The sequence below is a fragment of the Hirundo rustica genome, chromosome 18 (assembly GCF_015227805.2).
Source record: "Hirundo rustica isolate bHirRus1 chromosome 18, bHirRus1.pri.v3, whole genome shotgun sequence".
Lineage (NCBI taxonomy): Eukaryota > Metazoa > Chordata > Aves > Passeriformes > Hirundinidae > Hirundo > Hirundo rustica.
In genome coordinates, this window is record NC_053467.1 from 2691143 (window position 1) to 2706970 (window position 15828).

At 41.2% G+C, this 15828-nt stretch overlaps 1 protein-coding gene across 6 annotated transcripts in view; it reads right to left on the reverse strand.

Annotated features, from left to right (window-relative positions):
* The window catches only part of FOXK2 (forkhead box K2), a 72239-nt gene that overhangs the window by 14027 nt on the left and 42384 nt on the right, over positions 1–15828 (reverse strand). For 5 of the 6 annotated variants that reach the window (XM_058422942.1, XM_040081745.2, XM_040081749.2 and 2 more), the window contains 3 exons: positions 5539–5733; positions 2723–2870; positions 2128–2274 (listed from right to left, as the gene is read on the reverse strand). In XM_058422942.1, coding sequence (XP_058278925.1) covers positions 2128–2274; positions 2723–2870; positions 5539–5733 — 490 coding nt within the window. Of the gene's footprint in view, positions 1–2127; positions 2275–2722; positions 2894–5538; positions 5734–15828 lie in introns of all 6 variants that reach the window. The other variant, XM_040081752.2, reaches the window with a different exon arrangement.

A 15828-nucleotide genomic window follows, 5' to 3' on the forward strand; every position in this document is an offset into this window, starting at 1 on the left:
GTGTTCCCACATCCTCAATTTGCTGCAACATCCCCCCACTCCTCCATGAGAGCAATGCACAGAACTGCTGACACCCTCCAGTGCCTCTACCTGGGCTTGGCTTTGCACACAGAGTTTCTTTTTATTTTATTTTTTTAACATAGATAAACCCCAAAATCTCTCTCAATATTATCACTGAACAAGAACAGACTGATGCTAAGGATTCACCCTGAAACACCTGCGGGGGAACAGGGGTAAATGGGAAAAAACTTTCTGTTAACAAAAGCTCTCAAAAATTTGCAAAGCAAATGTAAAACTTGCTCAAATATCTGAGTTCATGACCCTGATGGTAAGTTTGGAAAACTTAAAGCAGTGATAACCACATACGATTTCTTGAATGCAAACTGATGAAACCAGAGATGGCTTTTTCCCTGCCAAAAATGGAAACATAACTAGAAAGATGCCAAGGACGTATTTATAAATTGTATTTATTCCTCCATATGCTAGGATAAAGGAATAGATCCAAAAGTACCTGCTAAAATAAGTTCACAGAAAGGAGTCTTGAAATGCTCATCAAAATGAGACCATTGTATGCTAAGAGATATAAATACCTGTGTCTCTTAAGGCAGGGGACTGGGACACTGTACATGTGTTTGGACTCTATGTTTTGAATCATTTGTGCATATATAGCCTCAAATATGCTTTGAAACATCTTCCCTAAGTCACCCGAGCTGCAATCCAACTCCCAATGTGTAGAAGCTGGCGGAGCAGTGACTGAACAGCATCTGATTTTCAGCTTCTCCAATAGTTTCTATGAATAGCTGCTGATTAATGACACCAGAACACACTGCCTGCTGTGCCTATCACCTTGGCTTTAGGAAGCATTACACCCCCAAATCCCCCAATTCCTGTTCTATGGCAGAGCTCTTTACCTCAGCATAACTCTGTGTGTGTGTGTGTTGGGTTCATGATGCTCACAAAGCAACATCATCTACATAGATACTCAAGGTACTGCAAAATAGGAAGCAAAACACACATCAACATCTTGTAAACAGAGTCTTGTTGCTAAAACAACACGACTGCAGCCAGGATACTGCACTGTTATGTGGGAAAGGGAAACAAAAGAGACTTCCCAGCCACAACAGCCAAGTCCTTGACTAACCAAACCCTCAGCAAACAGCCAGGAACAGCTACATTCCCCACTAACCTTGGGAGAGTGATCCAGCTTTCATCTAGGCTGTATGACAAATAAGTATGTGATTAATATTTTAAAAAATCTCTTCCCCTACAGGGAAGGCTTGGATTCTTCAGTCTTCACTTGTGCAGCCAACATTAACACTTTCTCCCTCACCCAATCTCTCTAAATTTTACCTCCCTGACAATAACTGCAGAGTGAGCAGAAAGCCCAGGCTGCTCCAGGTGTTCCAGGCCCTGCAAACTGCGCTCCTTGGCCTTTGAGACACCCCAAAACACCAAAGGCTGGGAGCCTTCACGTGTGTCTGGAAGGCTCTGCCAGACTGATTTGTACTTGGTTAGTCATCCTGGCAAAAGCTGAGGCTGGCCTCGTGAAAATGAAAAGAAAGCAGAAATTAATTCTGCAGAGTTGAAAGGTTTGGTCCAACTCGGTACAGGAATGGGCAAGTTCACAAATCAAACAGTGCATGAAGCAGGGTGAGATAATGACAGATAACACACTTGTTCCTGCAGCTGCTGCATGGGCAAAATCACTGCTTTCAAACAGAACTGAACTTGGAGCATTTAATAACTCCATTTTATCTCAAGATAGCAACACGGATGTTTACACAACTGTAAGTTAGAGAACATGACACCATTCCTAGATAGCATACAGGATTCAAACCCAGTGCCAAACGCACTTTGCTTTCCCCAAAGCCTGCCTGCATCCCTGCTGGAGGTTTAGAGAACACCATTCCATCAATAAAGCAGCATTTCAAATGCAGACTAATGTAAACTGCCCACTTTGTTGGAAAACTTACAATCAGAAGAAAGACAACACACTGATTTGACAAATTCTATTTCTGAAGGGTTATGAGGCTTCCCAACTGCCTGCTCATGACCATTTACAGCTGCCAGTATTGCTCACATGTTAAAAAAAAAAATAAAATAAAATATTCCAGAAATCAAAATTACCTGCCAGCCCTTGTCAGCTGTCCTGTAGTAGGGATAATTTTTAGTTATGTGCGTATAAATTCCATTTAGTGTAAGCTGCTTATCCGGGGCCATTGTAATTGCTTGGACTATTAACTGTGCATAGGAGTAGGGTGGCTTAGAGTCATCCTGGACAAAAACAAGAGAAGTCTGCATCAACAAACTTGGAAGAGATACACACTGCTTACTAGATCAAAAGTCATAAACCTGACTTAAGGCAATTTTGGACGATCAAAATCTTGAGGCAGAAAAGAAATTAAGAAAGCTTTGTTCTTCTGATTGGCAATTTTAGGATAACGAATTTTGCAGGTATGTATAACAGCAAAGAATTCTCAACAGCCTCCAAACAGATCTATAACCGAGACTGCACACATACCCTCCCTCAGAGGGGACAGGGGTAAAACAATCAATCAATCAATCAATCAATCTCACATCTGATCACAAAACCCTACACATTGTTTTTAAAGCCTGGCACGTTGAATTACCACTCAGTGCATACGCCTTAGCAAACAAAACATCCCAAGTCTCCCATTCAGTTCAGGTGCAATTTCTGGGATTGCTTTCAAGCTGTGTTTACCTTTGGGCTGTCTCCCCCCGAAGCTTCCTTGTCGTTTTCTGACTGGGAATTGTCAGCCATCAAATGTAGGTCAGACGCTATTCCACGACTCATTTTGTACCCTGAAGAGCCTGCGCCGCGGGGGCTCGATGGGCAGGAATTTGCAGCACTGTAGAGCATAAAAAGAAGATCCTACTATTTTGTTATACAGTAGATCACCACATTATGTCTCATCAAAAAGCTCTTGCTGCAGCAAAGCCACGACCAGAGCTGTGAGGCTGCAGCTAAAGGGCTCTCAGGTCTTTCATTCCAAACCACCTTCCACGCCTTGCTAAGCCAGCCATGGAATCACAACCACTGCAGGAACAGACCCTGCTCAGGCTTTCCTCCTCAAGACAACGAGAATCAGCTGACTGATCAGGCTGGAATGTATTTGTGGAAGATTTGCCACCTTAAGTCCACCTTAACTGCATCAGCGACCACAAATTTTCAGATGTTTGTTGGAAGCAAGATGCACATCTTGCATGGAATTGCTGCCATATGCTTGTGTTCAGTCTGCCCCCCAAAAAAATCATCTCTCCTGCCTAGTGTTTCTACACATTTGAGAAAACATAGCAAGCAGTGAGGTAAAAAAAAAACAAAACACTGGAGTCTAATTTAAATTGAAACCAGTATTATTTTAAGTGTTTACAGGTGTGTGCACATACTTACACATAGATACGTATATAAAAAACTTATCTATAAATGGGATGCATCAGCACTGACTCAGCTGATTTAATGCAGTAGAGCAGATACATCTTTAGAAAGCAAAAGATGGTGCCAAACACTAGAAGAGTTATCTCCTAACACTTCCCATTTTGCCATCCATCACAGAAAAACAGCTAAAAGTGAATGTAATTCCACTGGAATATCTTTCTACCAGCGGTCCCCTGCCTTGCAGAGACCACAGGAACTGCAGCTGCACGATGCCAATTTTCTTCTACGATTTCCTTTTAGCCTTGAGGAAAGAGAAAGTCAGCAGGAGAGGTCCATCCCCTTCCCCAAAATAATTCTGGCAGCTCTCTTGCAAGGACACACACTCTCTGCAGTTCATACTGCAGCTGATTTCAAGGCAGCTCTCAGAAATCCCAGAAAACTAGAAATCTCAATAGCTGCACCTGCTGTGCCCCCAGAACCGGCCTTATCTCCAAAGATAATCTTTAATCTTTGAATCTATAGCTCAAAACACCAACCACAAATACATCTAGACAATGTTAGTTAGATCTATACACTAAAGCTTCAACAGTTTTCATCTGTCAAGGTGTGTTTGTCTGCCTGGCCCCTCAAGTTTTTTTGTTACCTCCTTTTTTATGTACAAAAGGAGACAAACACTACAGACTGGGCAATAAATACTTATACTGAAAGTATCAAAGCTGCACTTCCCAAGAAACCCACCCATGATTTGTCACTAGTGGTATACTTACTATAAGAGAGAGATGGCATTTTTTTAAGTGTTGTACAGAAGAACCCTTGCTTAGAGCCAAAATGTGTAGCTAATTTATTTATTTTTTTTTTAGATATAGGTCACTCCTGCTCTGTGTTTTCACGTATCAGCTGACAACATCCCTCTGCTCTGCTCTCTTCAGCATATATTGACAAAGCGACACATATGGTACAATCAAAGCAAGTTTACAAGTCTTCTACAAAACAGGATGATTTGCAGAGAAACTGTCAGGCTTTGCTCTCAAAATAGACTCAAAACTGTCATCTTTTTTTTTTTTTCCTGTAATAAACTACTCAACAGGTGCATGAAAGCCCTGAAGAGAATTACAAAATTCAGAGAGAGGCAGAGACAGTGGTGATAGATGGGATAATATCTGAAATATCTGTGAGCTGCTCTGTCATTGGCAAGATGTGTTCTCCCTTATAATCCTTATAAGAAAGCAAACCTGTGACACAGACAAGTCCAGGTATCTTTTCTCTGTGCTTCCATCATTTAGGCAGGTGTCATTAAACACTCCCAGACAGAGACCAAGAGCTTGGCAAGCATGCAAGAAGTCAATTATCCTTCCATTCAAATCTCATTAACAAGTTGTACCTTTTTAAAAAGCAAGCACAGACAGCTCTTCACTCAAGTGAAGACAGAGGAAGTGAGAGAGGACAAAAAAGCTTTCAGTGCCTTGATATGGAAGTTTTGCTCCTGATCTTTCCAAGACTTGGAGAAATTCCATCTGAATTTTACCTATTTGTGAGGATGGGTTGCTTGTTTGTTTGAGTTTGGTCCCAAGTAACAGGTGGGACAAGGGCTGCAATCACCAAAGCAGCAGCAAGGGCAAGGAAAATCCTGCATCACCATACCTGGGATCAGCCATCCTGAACTGAGCTCTGCACCTCAGCCCGTGCTTTAAGGAGAAGTTGTGCTCACTTCCAGCAGTGATTAACCAACAACAAATCTTCTGGAGTGAGAGATCAGTCCATTTTCTACACCAATAATAACCCAATCCACCCTTTTTCCTGATGAACTTCAGGAGGACAGTGGCAAATCAGGAGGTTTTAAAATGGTGTCATTTAAAATTGTCTCATTTGAAGAGTTGCAATAAGCATGCAAGAGCAAAGAGCAATTTAAAATGTAGGGATGCAAGAAAAATGCCAGGTTCCTGAGCTGACTGTTCCACATTGAACACGTTAAACCAGAGTTTCACAGACTGTTCATGCAACTATGTCAGCAGAAAGGTTTCTTGAGGCAGCTAAGGCTGAGCTTCAGCTAAATTTTGACCTCAAAAGCAAAATACTGAGTGAGAAAGTTGTGCTGAGCCTGAGTGTGCGTGGCCCTGATCCCACCTGCAGGGTTTAAATACCTGATAGTTCCTGTGGGAGAAGGGAGGGGGCTGATCAGGTGAGCCATGTTGTCTGGAATGTTTATTGTTAAGGGAGAGATCTGGGGTTGCACAGGCTTCACTGGGGACTCCGGGGCCTCCTGTTTTTCTCTCTTTTCATTGGACAGAGCTGTGAATGTTATCTTGATGTTTGTGCTGGGAAACCTGAAAGTACAGCTGAAAAACAGAAAAAAAAAAACAAAAACACAACACAAATATATGAGCCACTTGTTTACAGAATGTAAGACTTTCTGAATAACTTGCACATTATCACCTAAGCTCATTTAGAATTTATAAGCTACGATATTTATGTAATTACCCACGACCATCTTCATTTTACAGATCATAAAGGGAGATCAGTGTGACCAGAGAAAGATCCCCAGGTAAGCAACTGACATTTGTGAAGGAAATGCAATTTCCTTCTAACAAGTGCAGTTTGTGCATTGTCTCAAAATTTCTTGAGGTTCATCCTGATCTTGCAGTAGCCCCAAAGAGCTATTTTAAAAACAAAACCTCAATATTTAATGATGCCAAGGAATGGCTTCAGTACATGAACAAGTTGGTCCATGATAGCAGAATTAATCAGAAGCATAAACGTTGGCCAATTTGAGGTCTAACCAGTTTCACAGACTGGTCCAGGAGATTGGGGTTCTTTTGCCTTAAAATACCTATTAAATTAAACATCTATCAATTCTAATTCTGCTCCTTTACCCAGTATACTGCTGCTTTAGTACTACATTCAAATACCATTTTTCAGTGCTGAATTTAAGCCCCAATTTCAGTAAACTGCCTATTTCCGTGTATTACCGAGGATTACATGCCTACATTTAATGACGAACAATAAATTAACAATGTGCAACTGTTTAAAAACTGGAAAAATAAAACACGCTGAATGTACCTTAGGATAATCCCCTTTCTACATCCCTGTGCGCAGCATTTAGAACTGAACCCAATTAAACAGGACACGCTCGTTTCCAACTTCTCAGCAAAGAAATCTGCTCACTCTTGAGCAAATAAGAAACTTAACTTTGTCTCAACAAAAGCATCCATAAAAATACAGTTCAAATAACTTTACTACCGCCTCGTTCTTTACTTGTTAGACTACACTGAGCACTAAACCCACGATGACATTTACACACCTCCCACAGGATGAAAAGGACTTTCCAACGACACTAAACCCAGAAACAAACATCACAAAACGCTGGGGTTTGGGTTTGTTTTGCTTTTAGGCAGATCTAGTTTGATACAGAAAGGAAAGAAGCACATGCTGGAACAAGGAGTAAGAAATGAGCTACGAATGCAAAATAGAGACTGTAAATAAAAGCGATCATTTCTCTGGAAAAATATATTAAACATAAAAGTGATGTAAGAATTGGCAGGAACACTGAGCTGTGGAGTAGCCTTAGAAATGAACTCTCATGTGTTTTGTCTTTCATATCTTAAAATGAACCTAAGGATGTTTATAGAACAAAGGCAGCATTTGATTTTCACTATGTCCCTTGCCACATGCACCACAGTGGTTCTTTTTCCCTACAATCCACACTCAAGGATCAGGAAAAAAGAGAAAGAATTGCCAGTGACCTTCCTTTTCTCTGTGTCTTACTTCTGAGTACGGACCGTGTCCGCATTTAACAGGCGACCTATTTCTGAAACATGCTCAACGTACTAAATTAGGAACAGAATCTATGCCAAAAAACTGCACACACATTTCAGCAAGGAAGTTAAATGGACCAATTTCTGGGTTGGGTTTTTTTTTAATATATTCAGTAACTACTCATTTCTTTGCTTTTTCCAGTAGAAAGTATTTTGTGCTTGTATCATTTTGGTGACAATGGAAAGGGGTCTTGGTGGTTTTGCTAACAAAAATATTTTCCAAGCATTTCTTTTAAGCAGCAATAAAACCAACACTCAAGTTTATGCAAAGACAGCCAAAGATTAAGTAAAAACCCCTATGAGAAAGTGAACAACATCTGTTTGACACAGACATTTAAATTTCAGCCACCTTCCCCATGCATTTCATGAGGCTATTCCACACCTGCAAATTTACCTTAAATGCTTTTAAGACTAAATTTATTTCAACTCAAGAAAAATATGGGAAGAACTGAACATGCTTTAGGTGTTAATTGCCTGGTTAGAGTCCTTATTGCCTGGTCAAATCCACCCCAGTGCAATCCTACCCCAGATGGGGAAGAGGCGCATCTCCACAACTTCACACAGCAGGACCAGGAACATGGAAAGGCAGTAAGGGGAACACTCAGCAGCTCCTTTGAGATTCCATGTAGGCACACAGATATTAAAAGATCTCCCTTTTTACCCTGCTGCAGCCCTGAATGCATCATCTCCCGGTGGGCATCTCTGGCAACAGAGACACGGGGCTCTCAGATCTTCATCAAAGCTGGAAAAATACACTCACAAAAAGCAGCCCCAAACACAGGAGCTTTAGACCACTCAGGGGGACTCCAGAGGTTCTTTACATGTCAGACAAAGCTGGAAATGACAGACATGAAAACCCAGAGGTAGCCCCAGTGCAGTTTACATTTCCCACCAGGAGCCTGAAAGGCTGGTGTAAGGAAGGAAGATACAGTGTGCTTACAAATCCCTGTCTGCTTAGAGCAATAAACACCTGAATATTATCAAAAGACCACATCTGCCAATTGATACATATTTGCAAATAGCTTTTTTTAAATGGAAGACTATTTTAATAGCTGGAATTCAGCCAAAATGCAGAATTAAGGAGTGCATACTAACCAACAGAATTCCTGAACAAATTGCAGTTATGCAAATGTATTATATTTACATCCAAAATCAAAGTACAGATGTTCTAATTTGATCAGAATCAAGTTGGTTTTGGCATATTCTTTAGCTATACAATGAACTAAACAAAAACCACAGAAACACCCACAGGGAGAGACCTCATCAAACATTTAGTCCTCAACAAGCTGAATTGGGTTTTACTCAATGTTCAAAAGTTTACAGTAGTTTCACAATACATTACCACAGGATGGCTGCTGGGGGAAAAACTCATCTAGACAATCCACTTACAAAAAAATCCCAAAGAAATAAAGCAGTTTTGGAAGCTGTTTTGTGCATTTATTACAAGTCCAGGTGAGCATCACAACGGAGCCATTGCATGACCCAGGCAACCACAGAAGAGGTGTCCCAACTAAAATGCAACTCATTACCTCAATTATCCTTCTTTAAATAAATAGAAAAAAAAGCTCATTGTGGGTTGACTGCTGGAAAACAGACAACAAGCATCACATCATTTCAAACTATTCCACAGACAGCTCTTCTGTAGCTGCAGTTCCCAGCCAAACACGGCGATGCTGATCCACGCAGGACCTCGACAGAGTTTAGGAACTTTGCAGGGTGCCAGAGATGTGTCTCAGGGTAAAAATGTGCAAAGCCGAGTTTTGTCACCTCTGTATTTCCAGTATTTTCTCACTTTCCCTCAGCAGTTCTGTCCATAATGGAGGGAAAAGCTGATGATACACTTGTGGTTCTGCCTGTGTGAAAATACCGTGTGAAATCTGACTGGGAAGGAGGAATTTTATCCTGTCTTTATCTGGGAAACCAAAACACAGCAGAAGAATTCAATTTCTTGCCTGTACATAAACCCTGCTGTGACACCCAGTGCCTCGGTATCCTTTGAATTATTCCAGTTTAATTGCCTTCTAAGAATCAGGACCAAAATCAGACAGAAGCTGCCGTGCCACTTTGATCAGCAGGCTCTTTTATCAGCACCTCCAGATTTTACATTCAAATAGATTATAAGGGTTCAGATAGATGTAAGGTTCAATACCTGAAGTCACGGTACTTACAACTGCACAGCTCAATTCCTTCACACTGACTGTGATACTGAACCCCTGTTAACTTAAAGATCCCCTGAGATTTAAACAGATCTAAAAGGATAACAAGATGCCTGGTTTTGAACTCTTGTTGATTTACTGAGAGCCAAGGACAGCTTCAACTTTTCACATTAAAAAGCCAAGACTCAAAAAAGAACCCAGTCAGCATCTGGGAGACGGCTTGTGTCGATTTTTGACTTCAAATGCTGTCAAGGTGAACACAGGCAGAGTTAACTCCCCACAAAGAGAAGCAGAGGTCATTATCAACATCCACACCACCAAACACAGCTTTTCCACTTCCACTTTTCTCTGACAGTTCAGCAGCCTGAGATGATACTATTCGTATACTTCCTTCTGCTATTTTGATCAGTGTACTAACAAAAAAAACCACGAAAATCACCATACTTCTAGCTATGGTCTTCTTTCCACGCAAGGGAGATTTGAAACTAATCCATTTTCTAATTCCTCTTACCTACCTGCTTGTGATCTACATCCCAAACTTTCCCCTTGCTCCAATAAAAGACTTGCACAGCAAATTAATTTCCTCATCCTTCTGGTAGAAGATGTGCACACTCACACTTCATCACCTACAGTGCACACTCCCAAGCCCACTTTGGAAATGTTTGTATTTCAAAAATCAAGGAAAATTTGAGTTTTTACATCTTTCAGACACAACTAGAGAGAAATTGAGTTTGGAAGGGGTTTCTGAAAATGTCCAGCCAATCTCCTGCTCAAAGCAGGGTAACTTCCAGCTTAGACCAAGTTGCTCAGGGCCTTGTCTCTCCAAATTCTGAAGTCTTCCAAACAGAATTGAGCAGCTCATTGCCTCTAATTACACTCTCAAGCAGTGACCAGTTTTCTCATTTGTACAGATACAAACTCTTCACTGCAACTTCCACAGCTGCTTGTGCCCAAACTGAGCCTGCAGGCTCCTGGCCCCAGGCTTTCTGCATTCACTCCTTAGGCAGGGGAAGGCTGCACTAAGATCCACGCTTGGGCTTCTCCAGGAAAAAAAAATTAAATTAAATCGAGGTCCTTTAGCCTCTCCCTCTGCCCTGAGCACTCCAGCAGACTCCATTCAAGCAAGTGCCCACTGGAACGTGGTGACTGGAAATTACAATTTGATTGACTTCCTACTAATGGGCAAATTTCAGTTTGAAAGAACAAGGACCCCAATTTCATCTCTTCTCCATTTGCTGCTTCATTTATTATTGATTCTGTCACAATGGATTAATGGGATATTCATTATAGATTAAACAATATGTGGCTGTGGTTTTAAACTGGTTTTTAAATAAACAAGCCTTAAAAGATGCATCTTAGCAAGAATAACTAGAAATACCGTGGAAGTGAAAAAAGCTCAACAAGTTGAAGTATGATTACATATTTCAGTGTCTGAATTTTCTACCAAAAGGTTTCTGACTGCTCAACACCAAGAGCAGGCATACTGAATTATTCACATCCAGAATTTATTTTTAGGACTTTGGGCTGTGTTTAATTGAACTGGAAGTCAATACCACAGTCCATTTCTGGAATAGAGTCGTCACCTTTAGAGCTAAAAGAATCAACAAACCCAAAACTTATTAAGAAGACAAATTGAACTGAACTGCTGTTTTTAATTGAAGATAATCTAAAAGTACCCAACAATTTAAAGTCTGGGCTTCCAAGCTAACAGTAAAGGTGATATATAAATCTATCCAAATAGTCATATATTGAGTAGCCACCTGAAAACTCCCAGTACTAAATGATTACTAATAAAATAAAGGTTATTAAGAAAATACCACACAATTTTTTACAGTAGGCATCGTCTTGACTCTTTAAACAAAAATAACTGTTCAGGTATTTGTTTTACAAAGTATTTTCTAGGATTACATTTAAAAAGTGTTGCAGCACTTTGCTATCACTAAGAGTATAGGAAAAGTTATCACAGATACACTGAAAAGGAGTGATCCAGTATAAAACTAGTCAGATTATAATTATTTTCTTGTAATCTTAAGCAGGGATAACTTTCTCAATACAATTTGTTCATGTAGGTGCTTGTTCACCTACACGAGGTGCCACCTTGCGCTCCTGTCAGATATTTTGGTATTTGCAAACCTTTCTCCATTTCTGGCAATAGGAGTATCTGGTTTTCTCTAGTGATGGGGGACTGGTGATGAAAAACAATTATTTACATTCATGTAATACAAAGCTCAGCTCCTCTAGTAGATTTTTAGAAAGGACATTTCTGATGCTCTCCTGCTTTGCAGCTGACTACAGCCTGGGAGAAACCACCCCAGCCAGAAAATCACGGTAGGCATCACTTCCTCCATGTGCATATCCATTGTGATGGGATGGATTCCTCCTCCTCCTCCTCCCTGCTTTGAAACTAAGTCCTGATGTGGCTAATTTGCCATAAATTTACATTCAATTATGCTTGGCCATTACTACTCAGGACACTTCTAGAGGTTACCCAAAAAACAACTGCCCTTTAAAGTGGCAGCTTTTTCCTCTGGGGACTGAATCGCGACCTCACATGTGTTCCCCTTTAATTCCCTGTATCCTTTGCAATTGATTTCTGTGCCCAAAGATCAATCTTTGCACAGCATGTCCTCCACACAGAGACCAGGAGGGCTTCAGGCACGCTCGACCTCTAACGCCATAAGGAACAAAACACTGTCAGATTTTTAAAACAGCAATCAGAAATTTTTATTCTGAGCACTGGGCATTGTCTTCACAAGGATTTGGGTCTTTTTTTTTGCAGGTGTGCCATCGCTGTTTATACAATGCCATCTAACAGGATGGAAAACACCCTAAAAGAGCAAGATCACTGATCCATCTATCTCTATTCTCTGATCTCTTAAGATTCAAAAGCAAAGATCTATGCAGCATCAGATGAAATACTGCTGTAGCCTCATGTTAATTCAAGCTGGCCAATAAAACACTTGTAGCAAATTGTAAGCAAAGGCTGGAAATACAATCTAGCTGTAAATTACCGGCTCCCTCATGGGAAACCTCGGTTACAGACTTCCCTGCTCATGTTTTAGCAAGTGCCTAAGTATGTAAAGCTGTTGGCTGATATTCCTTACAGGAACGGTGCTGACCTGCCTCAGAAGGGTCTGGAACAAGCCTGCCTGTGTCAAAAAATGATCCTATGACAGCAGAATATCGATGACGACAACAGGAACGTTCCTGAACCACCAGCAGCAAACACAAACGGAGTAATAAACACATGACCCCATCTGAAATGGTGCACAGAGCTGACGTCATGAGAAACTGGGCATTTTTAACCCTGTATTCACAGCAGTTTCTCTAAGGCTATTTAAGAGTTTAGGTTGAAAAGAGCACGCTCAAGTTGTTCCACTACAGCAAATTTTGCTGCAAACGTAAAGGATTCTATTAACAACTTGAAGCTGAGCTCACTCCTCCCCTGCATTATTACGCTACAGAAATGGGTGCTCACGATGTATCAGAGATTTTCAAAGGTTCTTGTTTCAGCAGCCAGGATCTCTTTTCTTTCTATCCCAACCACACAGGACTGGTACAGACCAGCAGCAAAAGCATTCAGGTTATCTTACAATCACAGCAGCAATGTGCTGCGGTTAATTAAAACTACCTGTCTCAAAATCGCAAATTTCCACTGAATTCTCCTCTTTCCTTAAAGGGCAAAATATTTAAACCAGCAAGAAGGAAAAGAAAAACCAAACCAAAAAGCAGGAACCCAAACAAAACCTACAGAATTTCAATGCAGTAGCCCCGCACAGGCTGCAGGACTGAGAAAGCACTTGGCCTGCAGGCAGGAGTGTAGGCAGCAGTTACTGTAGAAACCGAGCTCTTCCCTGCTTTTCTCTGAGCAAAAGAAAGACACAAAAGAGCTGGAAAACAGCGATCGATGGGAAGCAGCTTATAAAGCTGCTTGTCACATCTGCTGCAGGAAAACCAGACACTAATTCATTAAAACTGCTCATGTAATGCCTCTGGAATTTGAGGCTCCCCAGCCTGTGAATACAAAAGAAACTCCGCCTATGGAAACACTGCATTTTCGGGTGTTTAGCATCTCCGTACACAAAAGCCGTATGCAGAGCCAGGTTGTGTGGTCTCAAGCTCTACATTTCCGACTAAACTATAAAAACAATTTAACATTTGTCCAAAAGCTTCAGTGCCTCTACCTTTGCCAAACTGCAAACAGTCCCAACATACATCACTCTATATAACACAACAGCTCCCTGCTTAAAAAACACAAACAAAACACTTGCAACAAGAAAGCAGACATCAATAATCGTTTTTACTTCCTTCCAGATAACCGCATTTAACCATAAATATACAAGCTCCAACTTTCTCCGTGACTGTAAATGCCAGTCCAAAACTTTCCATAAAGCACAGGGTTTAAAACCACAGCTGAGCCAAAGCTGACAAACCAAACCCACTCCATCCTTTAGCACCAAGCTGGCTGCTTACGAGTGCCTGGCACCTCAGCCTCAGTCACAGGGGTGCAAAAGTTCATATGGAAACACTGAGGTTCTAATAAGATCAATCAGTTTTAAATAAAAGCTATCAGCAAAGCAAACCAAACTGCTGGGAGCCAAGCAGACAGTTCCTGGCATCTCACATTCCTTACAATTAAAGCAGTAGGAGGAGTACAGTGAACAAGCGCTGTCATGATGTGTTTTGACGCAAGCATAATCATAAAAAAAGCACTTGTGACTCATGCATTACTTTAGTAACAAAAGCCTTCATTTATTACCTCATCAGAGACCTGCATTCCATTGCAAAATTATGCCCAAGCTTCCCAATCGTTACCAAGAGTGCAGCTACCCTCTGAGGCAGGGCTGCACAATGATTATTCCCGATTCAAGGAAGCAAAGTTTATTTCAGATGGGCTTTTCAAGGCAGAACTCTGCTACCAGGAGCAGCACAACCTTTTATTTGACACAGAAATCCATGACTAACTCAGGCCATTGAAGAATGACAAAACCTGCTTCCTACCCACTCAAACTTTGAGTAGACAGCAGTGCTTAATTTCCCCCCTAACTCTGCCTGTCTGGTCAAAGAACAGCTTTTTTCAGCCTCCTCTCACAGAGCTATGGGCATTAATTAAATTTCACAGTTGCCTACCTAAAGATGTTGATGGTGAAGAGCCATTCCATATCTGCTTCGCTGTGGTGATACTGCTGGGCTGGGAATCTTAACAGAAACCAAGATTTTGTATTATATTCTGAGATTTTTTTAATAAACCAAGCATGAATATTTGTTTGAACAACTTTTCAATTTTCCTTCTATTTGCAAATTCCTAAAACTTTTCTCCTGAACATGCAGACCCTCTAGGAATGTTCTGTGCACTGACTGTGACATAAATTTAGGTTCCTTTGTCGCTTGTGTGGACACTCAAGAACCAATGAAGATGCCAAAAAGTCTGAAAAGCCACAAAGTAAAGAAACTAATCTACAACAAGCACGTTGTTATTGGAAAATAGCCTTCAAGAATCACTCCTCCTCCTTCTCCTGAGCTGTTCTGAGACCATGCCAAGTTCTCAAATCGTGGGCTGTGTAAGGGGCAGCAAGGATAAAAGCAAATAAAAACAACAGACATGATTTAACCAGTCAGAGAGTCCTGCAAGTAGAAATCTGTCCAGGAATAAAAAAAACAGACTCAATAAAAGTTTTCATGAGAACACAGGCCAATCATTGTCATGTACTGAAGGAGCACCAGCACAGAGAAGGAGAGGGTACAGCAGGGCCACACAAGGCAAGGGATTAATGCCTCCAAGTGTAAACTTGGGCCAGTGTTTGTCATCTGTCTCTAGAGCGAGCAAAAATGGGCAGACACTTTGTAATGCCTTTGACACAGAAGGGAAAAGCCTGAAGTGCTTTGAATCAGGGCTAGGGATGGCTGTGGCTGTGTGTAAAGGGAGTTTAGGTGCAGACACAAACATACACTCCTACTCACACCCCTTCAACGTTAAGCAAAATGAAACCCACTCTAAACATCTACTAAAGTAGTGAATACAAACCAAGATTCCCAAAGCACTGGTTCCTCCCAGGCTCTCTGCAATAAAAGCCTGACCTTTTAATAATAAAAATAAAATAAAAATAAATGCCAGGGATGTTTCATGGCACACAGGGATGTGACAGCTCTGTGCCCCAAACAGGGCAGGCTCTCCCTGGCCCCTGCACCAGCTCTGGTCTCAGCCACCATAATTCCAGTTCCCTGCTTCCAGGAACCACTGCTATCTCCACTGATTCAGCAGAAAACTACTCAAGCTGAAATGTAGAAGGCTGCTGATGCTTTAGTAAGTTTAAGCCACCTCATAGCCTAATCTTGATTCAAAAAGGCACCTGAGACCTGAATTCAAAAGCTGTGCTGGACTGTATCGCAGAAGACAACGCTCCCAATATGGAACTGTTCTAACCATTCTCTTTGAAAGCTTGAGATTTGAACTAATATAGAA